General features: G+C 35.9%; 1 protein-coding gene across 4 annotated transcripts; it reads left to right on the forward strand.

Annotated features, from left to right (window-relative positions):
- The first annotated feature begins 433 nt into the window (after nucleotides 1–433).
- On the forward strand, nucleotides 434–19,277 carry CUNH18orf63 (chromosome unknown C18orf63 homolog). Of its 4 annotated transcripts, XM_062633102.1 has the most exons (14): nucleotides 435–618; nucleotides 1,281–1,359; nucleotides 2,741–2,797; nucleotides 5,065–5,176; nucleotides 6,332–6,373; nucleotides 7,256–7,332; nucleotides 8,818–8,927; nucleotides 9,569–9,665; nucleotides 9,768–9,853; nucleotides 10,413–10,590; nucleotides 11,740–12,816; nucleotides 13,431–13,547; nucleotides 13,991–14,075; nucleotides 18,216–19,277. In XM_062633102.1, the coding sequence occupies exons 1-13, from the start codon at nucleotides 485–487 to the stop codon at nucleotides 14,042–14,044; spliced, it is 2,220 nt and encodes a 739-aa protein (XP_062489086.1). In that variant the 5' UTR covers nucleotides 435–484; the 3' UTR covers nucleotides 14,045–14,075; nucleotides 18,216–19,277. The 4 variants fall into 4 exon arrangements, with proteins under 4 accessions (XP_062489084.1, XP_062489085.1, XP_062489086.1 ...); XM_062633100.1 differs by lacking the exon at nucleotides 13,991–14,075 and having other exon boundaries at nucleotides 434–618; XM_062633101.1 differs by lacking the exons at nucleotides 13,991–14,075; nucleotides 18,216–19,277 and adding an exon at nucleotides 16,050–16,176 and having other exon boundaries at nucleotides 434–618.
- Nucleotides 19,278–19,797: the final 520 nt, after the last annotated feature.

Raw genomic sequence — 19,797 nt, forward strand, 5'->3', positions numbered from 1 at the left:
GTGTTTCCATGTTCTTGGTTTTCATTCTCTGCCACAGTACAGCCATGGTCTTTATATGACTAAGCACATCTCTGTGGAGCTCCTGGGTATTAAACTTTCTTGCCACATAGGAGGGGACCAGCTTCACAGAGGGATTCCTCAGCTCTTGGATCCCACATAGGTGGCAGCCCCAATGGAGACTGAGAAGATGGAAAGGATGCTTTCATCCTTGTCTTTACTCTGAATATTTTTACTCTTGTAAATACTTTGGGGTTTTTTTTCAAATGTAGTGCAGTATTTATAGCAACAGTATATTGAGCTGGCCATTTTAGTTGACTCAATTATGTTATATTGTCTGCCTAAAATTAATCAGAAGATAAATGATTATCCATTTACCTGATACCATATACTTAAAAGTTCAGTAAACAAATATCTGCCTTATAAAAATGAAATATTTTTTTCCTTTCAAGACCCAGGGGCTGCTTTGGGGCAATCAACATATAACATGAATGGCACCAGGCACCAGCCTTTGTTCTTTGTCAGTCTGCCAGAGTTACAAGAACTCTGTGCTGCTACAGTAACACTGAGTTCTCATATACCAGAAAGCGAGACAAGGAGTACACAGATAAAGATTTGCAGGTAAAAAATTTCAAGGGCTGTTATTTCAAAAGCTGGTGGTAATTATTAATCAAAGATTTTATTAGCAGAACTAAAATTAAGTGTAATAAAATCAGCAAAATTCTCATCTGCAGCAAACGGTACAAAACTGTTCAAAATAGATTTTGTTTTTTGGGTTTATTTTTTGATGGGGGACTCATGCTATTGGGGGAAAAAAAAAACATTGCTATTATGTTTTAAATATCATCAGGTAAAACTAACAGGGCCAAATTAAAAAATAATTGAAATTGACCTCTGTTCATTTGTAAAGCTGGAATGCTTTACGTAGGTGGAGACTGACTAAAAAGAATACTTGAAAAGCATATGTACATTCCTTAATGTTCACCAATCATTATGTTATTACCTTTAATAGGAAAGGGGAGAAACAAGAAGCTCTGCCAAAAGGAACACTTTTGGAGAGTTCTGTTTATGTGCCAAAGACCTGTAGTCTTTTCCTGAGACCACTGTGGGTGGGTTAAGACCGAGTAACTTGGTCTAGCCCAACATACTATACTGAGCCATTGAAAACCGGTTAAAAGGGGAATATATTATGTTTGGAGATGGTGAAGAAAAAAATTTAATATGAGAAAATCAAGTATGGAAAATATTTGTTTTCCTAACATTTTATTTATTTGTTTTTATAGGCAGTTATTATTCCTGCATCAAGACATCCTTTCTGCACCTCTTATTGGAACACTAAATCAAATTTCAATTGTAATGGCGGTCAGTATCACTGTGTAAATGAGTATATGTAGTTACATACCTTAGCAGATGAGTGGAATGCACCTCACTCAAAAGAGAGAATCTGGAATATGTTTTATTGAGGTAAAATAATAATTTGACGGAGTTCAATAAGCTTGATGGAATTTAGCAAAGTTTTAGCAAGGTTCACCTTATTAATTACTGCATGGAAGAAACATAGAGAGGAAAATTGACTTAGAATGACTCATACCAAGGTTGGAGGCAGGAAGAGTAGAGGACCTTTCTGTTGAGTCATGAGGTTCAGAGTGTACCCCATTGTTTTCTACACTCTTTTTGAAGCCTAGGTGTCCAGTCTTAGTTTCAGACTTGGTCAATGGTTCACATCTGATGGAATTATCTACACAATGCTTATAATATCTGAGTAGCTATATGGATTATTAATGCTTCATAGTATTAATTCTGCATGATATCAGTAATTTACCAAGGATCTGCTATAGGTAGAGCTTTCCACCTTGGCTAAGGAAGGATCTCTTAGTCTTAGCTAAGGAACCTCTAGCCTTTAGAAGGTCCCTGCTCAAGAGGAGAATCATCTGGCACACAGGTCAGCTGCCATTCTGGAATAGCTCAAGTCTGGCCTATCCTGATTTCAATATTTATAGGGTGAAGTAGTTTGCTGCTAGTCAATATATAGACAAGGCAGAGGTCTTCAGTTCAGCTCTGGTATCTTGTTCAGTACGTTAGTTATCTTGTGCTTTTGGGTTTCAAAGCCACCTTTCAAATATTTTTCAAGACACTTCACTCCCTTTTACATGAGCCAGGGGCTTTCCAGCTCTCAGGTTTATCCCAAGGACTTGAGGCCTGTTGCTTCCTTGTCAGCCTGAACCAAAGTACAGCTAGGAGTCAAGTTTATCCATCACACATCCCTCCATGTTTCTCTAAGAAGTGTTTTGTTTGAGAATCAAGGATAAGTAAAATAAAGTCATTTAAAGCAAAATTTTATTTTTGTGGCTTAGTTAGTACTGTAGATGTCAGCTTATGTCTTCTACTCTTCTGATGAAACGGCCTTTCCAGATGGTGAACCTTTTATGGAACAAAATGGACTCAGCTGGTAAGATGCCACCAAATTCACAGCGAGAGCATGAGGGACAGAGTTCTGCATTTTTGTTTTGGATAGTCTTTTGGTTGCTACATAATGTATCTTTAGCTGGTGATGAGTTTACACTATGGCAAATGCCTGAACTCATTTTAATTATTGTGCTCCTTTAATGTACAGGATATGGCATTTGCTCTAACTATTCCTTAGCATGTTTTTCTTAGGCAAAGTCAGTGATGGGCCATAATTTAATTTATGATTTGCTAAAATACCCCTTAATTTGCTTTTTTTTTTAATTATTATTTTTAGATACCGTTTTACAAATCAGGAATATGTCAGGCCTACATAGAGAAACAAGGAGCTACTGTAAGTGCTGAAACGTGTCTCAATTCTTAAGACTGTTACACTTGTCTTCAATTGCTGTTTCCAGAGATGTGTGTTTTTGTAGGGCATGCAATTTGCACTACAGAAGCCAAGTTTCAGGGTAAAAAAGTCTTCCAAACTGTCCTTTATGAATCTTGGTTTAGTAAGTATATTTTGTCAGTCAGAAGTTTTAAGAAGTTCCCGAGCAATATCATTAGGTTGCTGCAGTTGGAATACTGATCCTACTCAGAAGTGTTGAGGTTTGTCCTCGAGGCAATGACAGACCTGCCCCTCGGGCCAAAGACCTGCAGCTCTTCTGAGGGTGTCAGCTCCCTCTGTGTGTGCTCTGTAGGTTCCACATGTGCAGGTGTTCAGACAACAGAACTGTCTCCCCATTCACGGTTCAGGTTTACACCGCCTGCGTAGGACAGTCTCAGAAAAACAAAACACAAACATAAAGAAGAAATGGAACCCATGAGCTTAACAACTGATATGTTTTTTAGACCATTATGCATATGATTTACTATCTTCTCGTATGTCATGTTTGTGGAGTTTATGAATGTATGTATGGGCACACTGAAGTTGCTGAATCAAAAGACTGCTTGTAATCAAAGCCAGGAGCTCTCACGATTCATTTACACACTCAGTCGGGTGTATTTCTCTTTGTTCCAAGAAGTGTAAATGCATATCCAGAGGGACCTTGACACAATTGTGAGGTGGGCTGATGCCAACCTCATGAAGTTTAATCATGACAAGTGTAAGGTCCTGCACCTGGGTCGGAGTAATCCCAGGCACAGCTACAGGTTGGGCAGAGAAGAGATTCAGACCACCCCTGTGGAGAAGGACTTGGGGGTGTTGGTTGATGAGAAAATGAACATGAGCCAGCAGTGTGCGCTTGCAGCCCAGAAAGCCAACCGTATCCTGGGCTGCATCAAAAGGAACGTGACCAGCAGGTCGAAGGTGATCCTGCCCCTCTACTCTGCTCTCATGAGACCTCACTTGGAGTATTGTGTATAGTTCTGGTGTCCTCAACATAAAAAGGACATGGAACTGTTGGAACAAGTCCAGAGGAGGGCCATGAGGATGATCAGGGGACTGGAGCACCTCTCGTATGAAGATAGGCTGAGAAAGCTGGGGCTATTCAGCCTGGAGATGAGAAGGCTGTGTGAAGACCTCATAGCAACCTTCCAGTATCTGAAGGGGGCCTATAAGGATGCTGGGAAGGGACTCTTCATTAGGGACTGTAATGATAGGACAAGGGGTAATGGGTTCAAACTTAAACAGAGGAAGCTTAGATTGGGTATAAGGAAGATGTTCTTTACTGTGAGGGTGGTGATGCACTGGAATGGGTTGCCCAGGGACGTTGTGAATGCTCTATCTGGCAGTGTTCAAGGCCAGGTTGGACAGAGACTTGGGTGATATGATTTAGTGGGAGGTGTCCCTGCCCAAGGCAACAGGGTTGGAACTAGATGATCTTAAGGTCCTTTCCAACCCTAACTATTCTATGATTCTATATCTGGACTAGTAAGGCATACACTGCTCAAGTATGCTTACATTGCATAACTGCTTTATGTTGATCTGTGTCACTGACCTGTTATTGTTAGATTTTTTCAAAACCATCAGATTAGTGGTACAAAGTATGGTTAATAGCTATGAGCTGCAAGAAGATCCTTGCCAGATCTCATTAGAAACATACTCCTGGAGGTGTATTAGTTGGCTCTTCATAACCCATTGTAATTAGTTTCTCTTTCTTGACTAATGCTAACTGCCCACAGGCAAGCAGTCAGGCAAGTAGTGCTGCTGGGTGAATGAAGCTACTATTTATTTATCTTTTATTTATTTAATTAATCTGTTTATCTATTGTTCTTGTAACTGCAAGAAATGTTTCTGGTCCTGAGTTTGACAGCAGGGTTAATATATGTAAATTTTGAATGTTGTGCCTATTGTCTGGAAAGAGATGCATATCTAGTAAAGTACTCCATTTAGCTCAATTAATCTTTTCCCCAGGTCTGTTATAAGCCCTGTAAAAACATTAAGTGAAGGGTAGTGCACATTACTTTGATAACACATGAAAACTAAATGCCTACATTAAATACTGTGCTAACTTCCTCTTATAGACAAGTAGGTGAAAAATAAAGATATGTAACATATACTAGGATTTGGCTCCAGGATGCAGTAGTAGTGTCTTTGATTAAATTATGACTGAAGCCTGTAAAAAAATGTGTTAAATTATTAGTAATGTATTTTTCTTTGCTCACTGTCATTATTAGCTGCAAGCACCACAAACAGTTAGTCCAGCAGTTCTCCAAGCTTGTCTCTCCTACACACTGACAGCCAGACTTGCACCCAGGTGGAACAAAGCTGGTCATTTCCTGGTGCAAGGTATTTGACTCATCTGGGTCAGGAATTGAGCATTAAGTTTTCAGTTCTTTATTGTTGCATTTGCTTTCCATAATTTAATTTCTATCATTATTTCATTCATTATATTATTTCATTCATTTATGTCCTATGACTTTTTCTTTGATTGCATTTTTATTGTTCCTTTATCCAAGTTCGGTGATTCGTGTTAAGAATTCACTTTTTCATCTTCCTCCTCATCTTTGTAATAGATCAAATAATTTTTTCAACTGAATGCTATATACCAGATTAATAATTTCCAAACCAAATACTGTTGGATGCTTAAAGTGCTCTAAAAATTGGACCTTTGTTTCAGATTCATGCTTTCACCAGTGCCACTTCTGCATATGGTTTGAATGCTTTCCTAATACAGAAGTGGTTTTCTGTCAGAATATCTCCTTCTATCCTTCTATCTCCTTCTATCTATCTTTTTAGATGGTAGTTCCTTTGCCTGACATGTCTCTACTAGCTTCCGTGTAGGATCTGAATTACCAAAGTATGGAAACCAGATGTGTTTCAGATACCGTGGTGTGCTCTCTTTAAGTAGAGCAATTATATAGACATAACAAATACGCATTGTGAAAAGTATGTAAGATATTGTCTTATTTCCAGACACGATATTAACAGTATCTTGTTTTCAGTATCCTCAAAATATATAGTGCTCTGAACGAGATCATCTGATATGGGAATAGCAGGTAGAAGTAGAGGGCTAGATAGTAACTGATACAAATGAAAAACATTGACTAGCAGCAATGTGATCCTGGTACATGCAGCTTATGTAATGATTTATGTTCCTAAAGCTGGGTGAAAATGATGATATATGGTAGAATATGTAGTAATACGATACAGATTTGCTTTTGAACCTGAGAAATTCATTAGCTGTTGGTCAATTAAAGATAGTTCTATGTAAAATTTCCTTACTGGGTGAAGAAAATGATATATAAGTTGTTGCCCAGTGCTATACTTTCATGTATCTTTTTTTGATATAACATGTTAATGAATCAGTGAAAAGTTAATTGACAAAGATCTTTCTCTTTCATCATTCATGACACACACAAAACTCTGTCATTTCTCCTTTTTTGCATAAACACATTAGACATATGGTTTAGAAAATAATGTCTATCTGTTTTATTTATTAAGGAAAAGATTTTTTGTCTCGTTCAGGAAGGCAAAATGCTGTTGGTAAGTACAATATTCTGTTGATAGTATTACCAACACAGCATCTTTCTGTTTTTCATTCTGAAATAACCTCTGTCAAAATACACTGTGAAAAAAGGTATTTTTTCTACTATTAATCTATAGCCAAGATTGAAATTTACCATTTACAAGTTATGATTATTACAATTAAATGTACTTGCATCAAATTATGAGTCTTGCAAGTGATGTGAAAGTTCCATAATAAGAGATAGGAGAATAAGCTAATGTGACTGTCTTGTATTGTACTACATCTGCTGTTCACAAAAGTTAAATTAGCTAATAGTTAAGCATATTGCTTAGCTATTGCAAAAATTGCAAAGTTGTATTTTAATTCCAGTATAAAAGTTAAAGATGACATCTAGGGATATTGGTGCCTAAATCTGTAACAGGGATATACGTTGAGGAGTATGATACTTTCAGTCTGTGTGCTACAGTTTGTTGAGAGCTGAGTGAATGTTCTAGAGATGTGTCAGTAAATGCTTGCATTGCTCATGCAGTCTTACCAATTGACCACTTCAGGATGTGTAATACTGGGCTTGATGACTCAGTACAGCCAGTGGTTATAAGAATTACATTTGCTTTGAAAATAGGTGCTTATATATCAAGGATGTGAGTATCAAGCACCTGGATGCAGGGACAGACATGAGTTCCTAGGGAGGTGTACTCTATAGACGGTGATTCATAATTATTTTAATTTTTCACAGTTAAAATGCACTTTAATTTCCATGCTAAGCAAGTCTAGCCTTTTGTTTTTCAATTGCAGCATTTTCGTTAGCAATTACTTTAAATAAATAATTTAGTTTAGCTTTCTGCCTAACAGATGCACTATGGTTCAAAACTAGGCTTTGTGCTTTGGTTTTATCTTAGTCATAGACCTCAGTGTATCAGAGAGACAGCTTTGCATCAGTGTGGAGGCTTGCTCGGTTCGGCTGCCACCCCCTGAGGTATAATACAGTTATATTTTCTGTAATTGTTTGACTTACTAATTTTTATCTTTTCTGTTATGTGACTTGTAGTTAGAGTGATGGGGATAGAAGTGCTTACTTCTGATTTTATTAAGATGGTAATCATATTCACTGACTATCTGCAGCTGTTATAAAGGCACAACATCTATATTATACCAAAATTGACACCCATATTATATCTATTATTAACACATTCTAGCAAACATTGTAAACTGAGAGTTTTGACTACTTACCAGGCCTTTCAAAAAATGCTAACAGAGTATAGTAAAGTGCCTTTATGATTCTAGATTTCATTCTAGCAGTGTTTTTTAGAAGGCATTCACTGTCTCACTGTCATACATAGTTTTGAATAATATCTTAAAAGTGAAACTACAGATAAGTTGTCAGCACTGTATTTCAAGTCTGTATATAATTATTCTGGAATCTGCTTGATTTTCTATTCAGCTTCCAAAATACTGGAGCATCCTGGACTATGCTGCTTGTAACCATAATTAATAAACTGTTCAGGAAATCATGGATTAGGTTGAAAAAATACCATCCTTTGTGACAGCTATGTCACCTTTGTTGAATATGTTCATACATACAGGTGCACATTTGTCAGGCTTGCTGATTTCTTCCAAAATAAGTATTTCTGATCCAAACACTTACTTAGTGTAGAAGAACAGGGTTTCTTCTGTGACCTATTTGAACAGCATAAACATTAAAGCTATCTATAGAAATCCAGTTCCAAAATGACACAAAGCAATGATGAAAGTGATCATGATGTGGCTTCACTGTCGGATCATTTTTATACTTTTTTAAAACAGAACTGGCTAAATTTTCTTGCCAGTGAATAAATGCAAACCATAGTAGAACACAAAGAGAGAATATGTTTCTCAAATATCAGTGTTTGATTGTCCCCTACAGTCAAATATTTCTGCATTGTGAAAATGTGGTGGTTTTTGACTTCTCACAGAGTGAAGCTGTATATCCCATTAATTCTGTTGCTTGAATCTTTGCACTTGACTTGGCAAGCTGGCATACACAGTTACTAAGCTGTCCACATGGGTTTCTGATTTGAACTTCAAAAATGTACATGGACGTGAGACAGTTCTTAGGCTGAGAAATTCCTTTTGTACTCTTACTTATTAAAACTCTTCAACCCTGCCCATGGCAGAGGGGTTGGAACTAGGTGATCTTTAAGATCCCTTCCAACCCAAACCGTTCTGTGGTTCTACAAAAGTTTAAATCTCACTGATTTAAATAGCCTTTAAACCTTGTACTTGCATAACATTTGAAAGTATCGGTTCTAATATAAGACAGTCTGCAATTTGATGATCTTCTGAAATAATCAGTTTGTGAGAGCTAATAAAAGAATGATAATGTACAAGCTTCAATATATTGTGATGCACAATTATTTTTGAAAATTTTAATTGTGTACTGCTGTAGAAATATTTGCAAATAACTTTTTTTTTTCATTTTAAGTTGTCAGACTTTGATATTTCAGCAAACATCTTAAAGCTGTTTGATAGCAATGAAAATACAGTTATTCACCAACATTACATATTAAGTAACTGGTGCTATGTTTTGCCAAGGTAGGAGTCTGTTATTGTTTCATCAGAAACAAACATTTCCTGGAATTGTTGCCCTACAAATTGTGACTTTGATACTAGTGATAAGAATACCTCTGTTTTACAGTCTGTTTTACATTCAGGAATCTTTCTTTTTTATTTTAATGGTCTCAGTGTTACAGAAAATGAGAAAAATAAACCAGTGAATCATAAATTACACATTTAAACATTCCTTCAAGTTTAGTAATCTCTCTGCTACTTCTGTGGTATGCAAGAGTATTAATTCTTGTCAAATATAATTTTAGCTGAAAGTGTCAATTTAAAGAAAAAAAATTTCCACCTTCACAACAAGCTGTCCCTACTTTCATCATGAAAATAAGAGAAGTAATGATACATTCGCTTTTGTTCTACGTTCACTGGTAGTGTGTATTGCAGATGAGAAATTAAACTTGTAAGTGCCAAGTTCTTTTCCATACATCAGGAAATATTGCTGTTGTTCTGTTGTAAACTTAAAAGTTAATGGTATTAGTCCTCAAAACATAAAAATTATCCATAAGTCCTTTCAATGCCAAAAAAAAATTTACCTTTTTCCCCTTAAAGTCCAGTATATCTTCAGCTGAGTTTTATGACACCCTTTCTAAGCAATCCCCCCTTACCTATCACAGCATGAAAATGGGTCAGATTATAAACATCAGCCACATAATTCCTCCAGAATCTCCTTTCCATTCATATAAAGAATTTCAGATGCACTGGAAGAATCTGGTAAGAGACAATATATACTGATTTTGTTTTTCCCTCCCTTTTTTGTACCTATTGAGTTTGTATTTGTAATGCATGTTCGTATATTGGTTTTTCTTTTTCAAGTATGGATATATTCTTCCAGAGGATCTTAAAGAGACAAAAATATACTTAAGCGTTTACTTCAAACCAATAGGGGAAAGGTTCTTTACGTATCCTTTCAGAATATTTTTGTTACATTTCCTCTGCTTTTAGCAAAGATCTAAATTTTCATCTTTGAATGTGACATATTTTCTTCTTCCATAATTTCATAGAAGTCAGTGAAGAATTGTTTCACTAGACAAATCCGAACAATATATATAGTGAAGTCTCTTTGTCTTATATATTGCATAATAGCAAGTCAGATAGAACAGTTTGCTTCACAGCTTCCATAAACATGATAAATGCCATTCTAAATGGTGATTATGTATAAAGATGAGTTAAATTCCCGTAAAAATATGTCCAGCAAAGGTTTGTTTTAAAGAGAATTTTCCTGCTGTGGAAGGCTAGACTAAGGCTTACTTATACTGAGTAATCTTTACTATGCTAGGTTAGTATGGTATAATCATGTTGAAGTCCTGTAACTTAACTTCAGTCCCTTAATTAAGTATGTGCTTCTGTTCACCTCTTTGAAAAAGCTTTAGCTATGTTCATGATTTCTTCTCAACAATTATGATTCATAATTCTAGAAATGGAAAGAAACTTGTTATGTATCCCTGAGCACTTATTCAGGTACCCTTTAAATTGCATTCGAAGTCAGCCAGTGCAGTCTTTCCCCAGAACAAATTTGGAAAGCGTGTTGAACTCATTTCTTTCTGACCTGAAGTGTAATCTTTCACATCTATGTGGATTTCCAGTAAGAATGACAAGTAAAGCACTTTACGCTACACAGGAACTCTCCAGGGCTCCGGTGTGTATAAGATTTTTTTATGAACATATTAAGGGCATGTACTTTTTTCAAGGTATGGAGTGGTCTTTATCATATTCAGAGCACAGAGCATAAAACTACTTTTCACAGCAAAGAACTATCAATCATAACTTTTATTTATATGTAATTAAATGTCATGCTATTTGCCGTTTTTAGGTTGTTCACATCACAAATACATTTGAAAACTAGACTTAGTGTTAAATAGTTGCTAGCAATATTTGCAGTTCTGTAGATCTTATTTTAAAGTTGGATATCCAAAACTTCCTCACACTTCTACACCATGAGAATAATAATAAGAACAATATCAACAACAATAAAAACAAGATGTTGTTATTGTTGCTATTATTATATTATTATTGCAGATTATTATTACAATTTATTAAAACTGAAACACGCAAAACCACAACCCAAGAGCAATATAAAGTTCTGTGGACTTGGGCATTTAAAAACACTCAATCTCTAAGGTTTACTCCATTGCTGGTGATGGAAAGGAGGCAAGCAATCAAAACTCATTTAATTTGAGGTTGTGGCAAATACTGAGACTCAAATTTCTGTGGTAGCAGTATGTGAAAGAAGAAATGAAGTAATTAATTCAGAACAAAGCAGTGACAGAACTTGCAGAGATTCTAAAATACTATAATCCTCTTTCAGAAAGCAGTTGCTGTTTATGTCTTCTCAGTGATCAAAGCTAGAATGGCTCCTTTCTGTCATCTGCAGTTTTTACAGACATCCAAACTGTCTTTGAGTCAGAATATAGATGCCTTTAGAAGTTTAAAGAGACAAGGAGCCCTGTCAGTCAAATTCTTTGCAGATCCCTTCAAAAAGGGTAGGCATTACCTAGCTGGAAAGCACTAAACCTAGATAATGGCTGCAGTTTAAGTCTTTCCTTCTGAGAAATAAGATACTCCACCATAGTTTAGAAATAAAGAACTGGGGGGAGGGGAAAACAAATTTTCATTTTTAGTGACAACAAAATATTTATTGAAAATATATTTCATTCTAATTCAAAAAAGGAAAATGTGTAGTTATATTTTGTGGTATTAGGTCGATAATGTATAGTGATGCATTATGTTACTCTATCAGATTTTTAAATCCAGTTCGTTCTATTTATTAACTCTTGTTGTATTGCAGGAAATAAAATCTAAGCATGTGAACTTGGCTGGTGAGATGGTTTGTGTAGTATCTCTAGCACAGGCTCCTCCAGGGAAACAGACTTTGCCTGGAATTTCTTCACCATGCAGTATGGAAAACAGCCACTGGATGGAGCGTTTGATTAAAGAGCCAGAAACAAACGGTTTTTCGAATAGCAGTAAGAATATAGGAAAGGTTAGCATTGAAGCAACAGCGATGTCAATGAATAACAGGCAAATACCAGAAGTACAAGAGTTACCAGTTGCAAAATCGCTAGAAATGCCTGTAAATTCAGCCTTTGAGCTCCCCTCGCAGAAAGTCAGCAAAATTATACCAATTTTCAAGGGAAAGTTGATGCAAATGAATGGAAGGACCACATATCATGCGGGTGGGAAGAAAAGAGAAAGTGCTGAAAGACATTCACCAATGAAAATTATGGGTGTTTCATCTTCTATGCTGACTGGGTACAAGCCCAGCACGACTCAGGTTTACAAACCTGTTCAAAATATATCAGTTAAAAATCCTGCTCATAGCAGCGTACTTCAGGTAACGAACACGAAAACATACGTAAAACATGATGCACCTGTATTTCGATGGAAAACCGAGTCTGCTGGACAAATGACTAGTTCTGATTTGTCTGATAACTCAGCTTCAGGTGGGAATTCGAGTGAAGCCAATCACAGAATGGCAAATTTTCCTTCCTTTCTTAAGAATGTTGGGTCAGTGCTTCCGAAATCAAACATCAGTTTAAGTCTGAATGCATATGAATCTCCTGTGTCCAGTGCAAGAAGGGGGAAAAAGTTTGCAAGTCAAAATACCATGCAAGTTCTTCAGAAACAAAACCAGTCAAAGAAAGTAGATTTGCAGATTCATAAATTAGACAATGAAATGACAAATTCCAGTTTATCACAGCAACAAAGAAAGAGATCAAATGAAAGAGCAGGGTTAAATATTAATGAATCTGTCTTAAAAGATAAAGCATGCACTGCCAAGAATGAAGAAGGTAAAGCAGAATGCCACTATATGGACTATATTGCTGAGACAATCAGTCATCATTCCAAATCTATCTTTGAACAGGTATGGTAAATAACAGCCTCATTCTCACTGGTTCTCGCAAATTCAGTATATTCTAAAACAATGTTAAGCAATAAAGAGCATGACTTTCATCATGTTCTACCAGCATTCTCAATATAGTTTTCTAAAATTTGTATCATACAAGTTAATGTTTTCAGCCACTGATGTTGTGGTTTTTTTTTTTCTGAAAGGGAAAATGTCTTACTGTGTTGTCTGAGATAGACACTTCTTTTTTTCTGTTTGGGACTTTTAAAATGGGATAATTAGTTTTCCTTTCCTTAAGACAGTTTATCAGGGAATCAAGATTTATGGGAGTTTAACTGCTAGAGGTACTTCACAACCTAATTTTTTTATGATGCTGTCTGCTTTTTAGTAAAATAAATAGCTGATCTTATTTCAGCACAATTTTCATGAGGATGATAATCCCACAGATTGGGCGCATGGGTGAAATGTGTTCTGCTTCTAACTGTTTTCACCTATAAAATGTAATTTGGTGGGTTATTTAATATTTATGTTATGAGGGCGTCTTTTGAAAAAGTAGCCCATTTTAACAACTAGAAAAATACTGGGTTGTTTTGTTTTTTTTTTAATAAGGGTATAAATTTCTTTACTTTAAGATGATTACAGGGAACAAGTATCTGACATGTGAAACACTGACCTCAAAACTGACTTCCTCAGTCAAGGAGAGCGATGTGGAAGAATTTGTAAAGAAAAGTTGTGCCAGAAGAAGACAGGTAAGCCCCCACACACACATACACCCCCTAGTCCTGTAGATAAGGGCCTGAATTAAGAGAGAAAAAGGAAAGTTTTTTGTGGGTTGTTTTTTTTTTTTTTCATTTTCGCACATTCCAGTTAAAATGGGGAAGCCTTCTCTGGATAAAATTAACCTTAACCAGGATAAAATAAACCTTAACCATTACTTATGTTACTGGTCCTTCAAACATGATCTGGTTTTAATTATTTACCCACTATACCTACAAACATATTTGTCATGGAAATTATATTTCCATTGGAAAATAACAACTTTTATTAATTACTTCTCATATCACTCAACTAAGGATTTCACTCAGAAACAGCTTTTTAGTTGAGCTATTAGCTTAGTATTACTGCTTTATTTGCTTTACTGTTTTTTTGCCTTTTGTTTGTTTTGGGTTGTTTGGCGTTTTTTTGTTAACAGAAAGAAGAAGGTTCAAAGTTAAAGAAAGCCAAGAGAAGTAAGCCTTCTATTTAGGATGTTCTGGAGTACTGAAAGAAAACCCTGGGTATGCTCATTACAGATTTTAAATATTGTTCTTTATTAAAATAGTATCATGTCTGTAATAGCTCCTACTCTTTTGGATCATAATAATGATATCAGCAGTCTCCAAAGGAATTACTTTACTGAACAAATGGTTTCCAGAAGCTAAGATTTGTTATTTATTGGACACTAGCAAGTAAAGCTTTTCTTTTCTTTTCTTTTTTTTTTTTATTCGTTGAATACAAAGGCATCTTGTACTTAGTAGAACTTAGAATTTGGCTTAAATTTGTATTTTGATTGGCTTATTTTCTTTCAGAATAAAATAATCCTGGGTTTTGTGCTGCTGACTTTCATTTGAATCTGACCTGAAATTAAAACCGTAAGCCATTAAAGTGAAGTTATGTATATTATTTAGTATCATTACATGAAATGGGGCAAGGACAAAATGGCCTGTCATATGAAAGGAATAAATTTACTTTTGTAACCAGTTATGTCAACCCACATCATGGGTTGTTGTCGACAATAGTCCTGCAGGATAGAACAAGCTTTTCTTTGAATGTTCTTTTGAATATTAAGCATACATCCAGCATATGAAACCCACCAGTTTTATTGACCTAATGCCTATCTGAAGTCAGCAGTAGTAAAGCATGCAGGAAAGAGTAGCCTACACAGTGAACTGTTTCAGATATAAATAGAAGTATATTTATTACAAAGAAAATATTGATGTAAACAAGATGATCACACAGACACAACAGCACAAAAATGTATATTATACAAAACCAATAGAAAAACATAGCAATAAAGAAGCAAAATATGAGCTATCCATCTTCTGATCTGGCTTTTGGCTTCAACATAACTGATAACAAGTAGCCAAATGTGCATTTTGGCTCAGAGATGCACTTTCTAATCTTCCTTTCTTCGTGTGGATAAATTTCTTCCAGTAAACAAGAGATCAGTTGTTTGCTTTCCCTAGAGAAAGTCTGTTGTATGGATGGAAGCTTCCCTTATAAGGCCTTCATACTTCATTGTTCAGTCTATCTTGTTCCTGGATCTGGCATTTCATCTTTCCTGCTTCAAGCTAGGCAGTTCAAGCATGGTGCTTCTTCAGATATGATCTGGTTTAGCAGTTCAGCATAGATAGGTCCAAAGTCTCTGACTTTCACTGAGGACTGATAAACAGAAATGGTGTCTCTGAGAATGGCCAGAACTTGACTTTTTTACTCAAATAATTTTTTTTTTAATTATTATTTATTATTATTTATGAGTTGAATGCCACAGGATCAAGTTGATTGTGGTAGGTGATGCTTAAATCCTGGGGAAGAAACAGCATCTTCCATAAAGTGTTTAAAATATGGGTTCTTCATTGGTGTTAATGACTTAAAAAGAAGACTGGAGCTAAAATAACTTCAGCTATTGGATAGGTGCCTACAGTTCTGATTCTGAACATCTTTGGTCTGAATTTCTTTATTATATATTACTACACATGCATTCAGAGTGCATGTTTTCATTTAAATTACTTATAAGTTTTCAAATGGGTGAGAAAGTCTCAATGTAATTCAATGACATAGTCAACAGTAAGGACTTGGATCTATAATTCATGACAATAAAAACATTTTTTTACAATTATCTTGCAAAAAGGGTCAGTTTTTATGACTAAAGTGCCAAGCTGCACTGCCTCTTAATTTGCCGAGGAAATCACAGCATAATTCTGATTTACTTTTTTCTTTTGTGGATGAAAATAGTTGGTATGTTAATAAAGCAATGTGAGAGAAGTATTTAACATTTTAAGAAATTGAAAATTTGGTTCTAACACTAAGTCATTCTCATTCATTCTGGTTTTACTCATATGCAGACAATCCCCCATTCTCTGAGGAAGGATTTTGGCTTTTCTTTGGCATAAAAAGAGTAGCTAGATATTAAGCATGAATTTGAGATACTCCCCTCCTGCCTCCATGTTTAGTGGTCTAGACTACACTGGGGTACATTGTTCTTTTTCAAGGCTGTGCAGGTTGGGCCAGTGGAAACTACAAGGCTGCTGAGGTGCCCAACCCATGAAGTGGGGGCAGGATACCTGCTATAATGAGCTCTGTAGAGTCTGTTGGGTATGTCTGCTAGATTTCCATGGAATTTCATAGGAGTTTTGACATCTAAAACAGATGTAGACAGCTAAATGTAGGTGGTCTAAATCTGGAGCTCAAAACCATTGCAAGAGTCAGACTTGAACAGTTATTAAGTTTAATAAAGATCTGCATAATTAAAAAGTTTTCAGAAGCTGTTTACAGATCCTTTTTAAGCTATTTTATATTTGCTATCAAATAGGAAATAAAAAGTCTCCATGTTTGGTCTTTCATTAACAGAAGTCATCCTATCATTTTCAAGGTCAAAAGGAAAGTTTGGCTCCTAAAACCAATCAGAAGAGCAGAGCTTCCAAGGGAGAGCGTATACTAGTACTGAAAGACATTTTAAAAGGAGGATTTTCAGCATTTCAAACATTCATGCTAGAACAGAAATGTTAAAAATAGCAGCACTGAAGTTACCAAGCCTTTTCCGCTGATCTGCAAAACTCTTCCTGTTACTCTGCTCCTGTGTTGTCATATGATACCAATCTTTTGGTTTAGACACCAAATTTCATTTAGCAAATGAAAATCTACAAATTCATTACATAAAGTGGTAATAGTATTATTTTACATGAAAGTAATTGCTGCCATTACTGTAAGGATATTGTATGAACACAAGATAGAGACAATGGATACACACAACTGGAATTTAGTAAAAAATTTTTGCAGTTTTGTATAAAGGGCTAGATCTCTATTGGACTCTTTCTTCTGAAAAGTGTATTGTCCCAAGCCAACATTTAGGAATTTCTCTTCTAATTAAAAGGCTATGATACAGAGATTTCCACAAAGCCATCTTTCAAATGCTTTCTGGAAATATTAGGCTAAAATAATACCTTTTAAGATATATAAATATAATAGCTTGAGCTGCTTTTTGAAGAAACAGTTTTGACTTACATGTGAAAATATTTGCATGGAAATTATATGTGGTGAAAATATTTGGCATTTTGTAAAAAAAAAGATTATGACAATGTTAAATCTTTCAATGAAAAAGCAATTTCTTTTATGATCGGGGCAAATTCATTTCCTAATCGAATCTAGTCACAGAAGTAACCTTTGGTCTGTGTACATTAGTAGATTATTGGTACTTAAATACATGAGACATACTCAAAAAAATAGATGCTATCATAACTTTATTGCTATTATCCTATCCATTTTTAATTGCTGCAGGATTGTTTCAGGTTAGGGGCAATCTAATTTATTGCATGGCTGACCACTTAAAAATGCTAAAGAATACTTCCTCAAGATTCTGTTTCTTATGTTCTTATAGAGTTAAGAATGTGATTTGGCTACCTGATCTCAGCTGGTTCAGGAGTCATGAATAGACTTTTGCAGTCGAAGTTGTTTCTTCCAGCACCACAGCTGACTGTAATATTTTGAGGCCTTTAAATTTAAAATCCCCAGACCTAAGAGGAAGGACAAATCTGTGCATAGAACCATAGCGAAAGGATTCTTTCTTTGTCTGTATAAAAATGCAAACATTTAACTTGAATATGCTAAATCCAGAGAAGGGCCACAAGGATGATCAGGGGACTGGAGCACCTCCCATATGAATATAGGCTGAGGAAGTTGGGGCTGTTCAGCCTGGAGGAAGAGAAGGCTGCGTGGAGACCTCATAGCAGCCTTCCAGTATCTGAAGGGGGCCTATAGGGATGCTGGAGAGGGACTCTTCATTAGGGACGGTAGTGACAGGACAAGGGGTAATGGGTTAAAACTTAAACAGGGGAAGTTTAGGTTGGATATAAGGAGGAAATTCTTTCCTGTTAGGGTGGTGAGGCACTGGAATGGGTTGCCCAGGGAGGTTGTGAATGCTCCATCCCTGGCAGTGTTCAAGGCCAGGTTGGACAGAGCCTTGGGTTAGATGGTTTAGTGTGAGGTGTCCCTGCCCGTGGCAGGGAGGTTGGAACTAGATGATCTTAAGGTCCTTTCCAACCCTAACGATTCTGTGATTCTTTGAAATCCAAACTTTGTAAACTTTGTGTATTAACCCTACCGAACTACCTTTTGGTTTCTTTTATGATCTAAACTTTCTCTCTGTTTCCACCATTCAGGTTCCCAAGAGGGCATTAACATACTTGAGGATCTCTGAGCTGTGTGAACTTTGCTGTTTATTTCACATCTTTTATACCTGTTTCTGAGTGAAAAACTGAGTGTTAAGTACATACAGTAAAGTGAAACCATGTATCAAGAACTTTTCAAGTTCAGGTTAATAAGCAAGTGTCTCTAAAGAATTTGAAAATGTAGCTAATTGCTTAGGTTTTGAATCACATTATATCTGTTCTAGTACTTGCACTTAATCATTCTTCCAAGTTAGTTTTAAGTTTCAAGTCTGTCTTTTTATGATATAGTTATATTTAATTCCTAGCTACAATGTTTAGGTTTCATCAGTAAAACATTCCTAAGTAACTTTTCCTTGTCAAGTCCAATGGTTAGAAAACAAGTGGCCCATTTTTTCTTAGGGGAATAATTTGGAGGCTGGATTTGATTCAAGCTTCTTTAATTCTTGTTATATATTCTAATGAATTAAAAAATGCCCAGAATTTTGCCCTATTACAGTGACAGCTTTTGTTTTGTTTTTCTGTTTCTCAGATGGTGACTGTTAACATAACTGATTTAATGGTGCCAGTGTTCAAAAGAGAGTGGGCACTTCAACAACAAGTGTTTTTCTCATACAAAGCATACAAAATCACACAAATATTACAAAAATTAGAGCAATATGCGCAGTGAGGAATCAATATTTACATTTTGTCCAAAAGTTGGTATACAAAAGTACCTTTCAAATGCTTTCATAGATTTGCCTATATGTAATTGATCTTTTTCTTGTCTTACAGTATGAAAAAGCCTGTAGAGCAGTTTCATTTCTGCTGTGCTAGATAAATTAATGCTTCATCTGATCTGTTTCATATTGTTGCCTTTTAAATGCTGCTGGTTGCCAATATTTGCCTTGTATTATAACTGAATTAATTTTGCATTATTCTTGCATTTTCAAATGTTTACCTAATTTTGTGTTATGTATTATAATACTTAAAATATAGAAAATTAAATTATCGCAGGTCCATTTTCTTACATTTAAAATAAACTACTGAATTATTTATTTGTGCTAAATTGCTAAATGCTTCCTAGTCTGTGCTGTAGGGAAAGACCCTGCTATTCTACCCGCTACACACGCTCATTGTAAATGTAAAGCAAGGTGTTGATAGTGAGTGGAAACATGCTGGGTGTAGGAGTGGTGGTGGAAATACCACTGATGGGAAAGAAGGATTAGTGCTGTGGCTGCCTTTGGAGGAGCTGATGATGCTGAAAGGACCTTTGCTGCTGCCTGCCCTTCACTATTTATTTAGAGAGGTTGCAAGAGCCCATCCCAGTTCCTCTTTTTAACCAGTTCTTATTAAACTGGGCAGAATACCCAGGCTTCTGACACAGGAGCCCTCAACATCTAGCATCACCTGGGGCCTCCATGTGTGATGCCCGCAGTCCTGATTTCTCAGGATTAAAGGAACAGACCCTTCTACCTGCCCCAAAATATATAAATGTACATCCAGAACAAGTGGAAATGTAAAAGGTAAAAATAATCACCAGGTGTGATAAACTGGTAAGAGGTCAAGTGGCAGAAGATATCACCTGCCCTTTGAT

The sequence above is a fragment of the Pezoporus occidentalis genome, unplaced genomic scaffold (genome assembly GCF_034315485.1).
Source record: "Pezoporus occidentalis ecotype Australia unplaced genomic scaffold, CSIRO_AGI_Poc_V1 ctg4, whole genome shotgun sequence".
Taxonomy (NCBI): Eukaryota; Metazoa; Chordata; class Aves; order Psittaciformes; family Psittacidae; genus Pezoporus; species Pezoporus occidentalis.

What these genes read in the sequence shown, in the direction of transcription:
- CUNH18orf63 (XM_062633100.1), top strand. Translation starts at nt 485, where the DNA reads ATGAATGGCACCAGGCACCAGCCTTTGTTCTTTGTCAGTCTGCCAGAG. An exon ending in TTCGGCTGCCACCCCCTGAG is followed by an intron (nt 7,333 to 8,817) that starts GTATAATACAGT and finishes TTTCATTTTAAG; the next exon opens with TTGTCAGACTTTGATATTTC. An exon ending in TGGTGCTATGTTTTGCCAAG is followed by an intron (nt 8,928 to 9,568) that starts GTAGGAGTCTGT and finishes TACCTATCACAG; the next exon opens with CATGAAAATGGGTCAGATTA.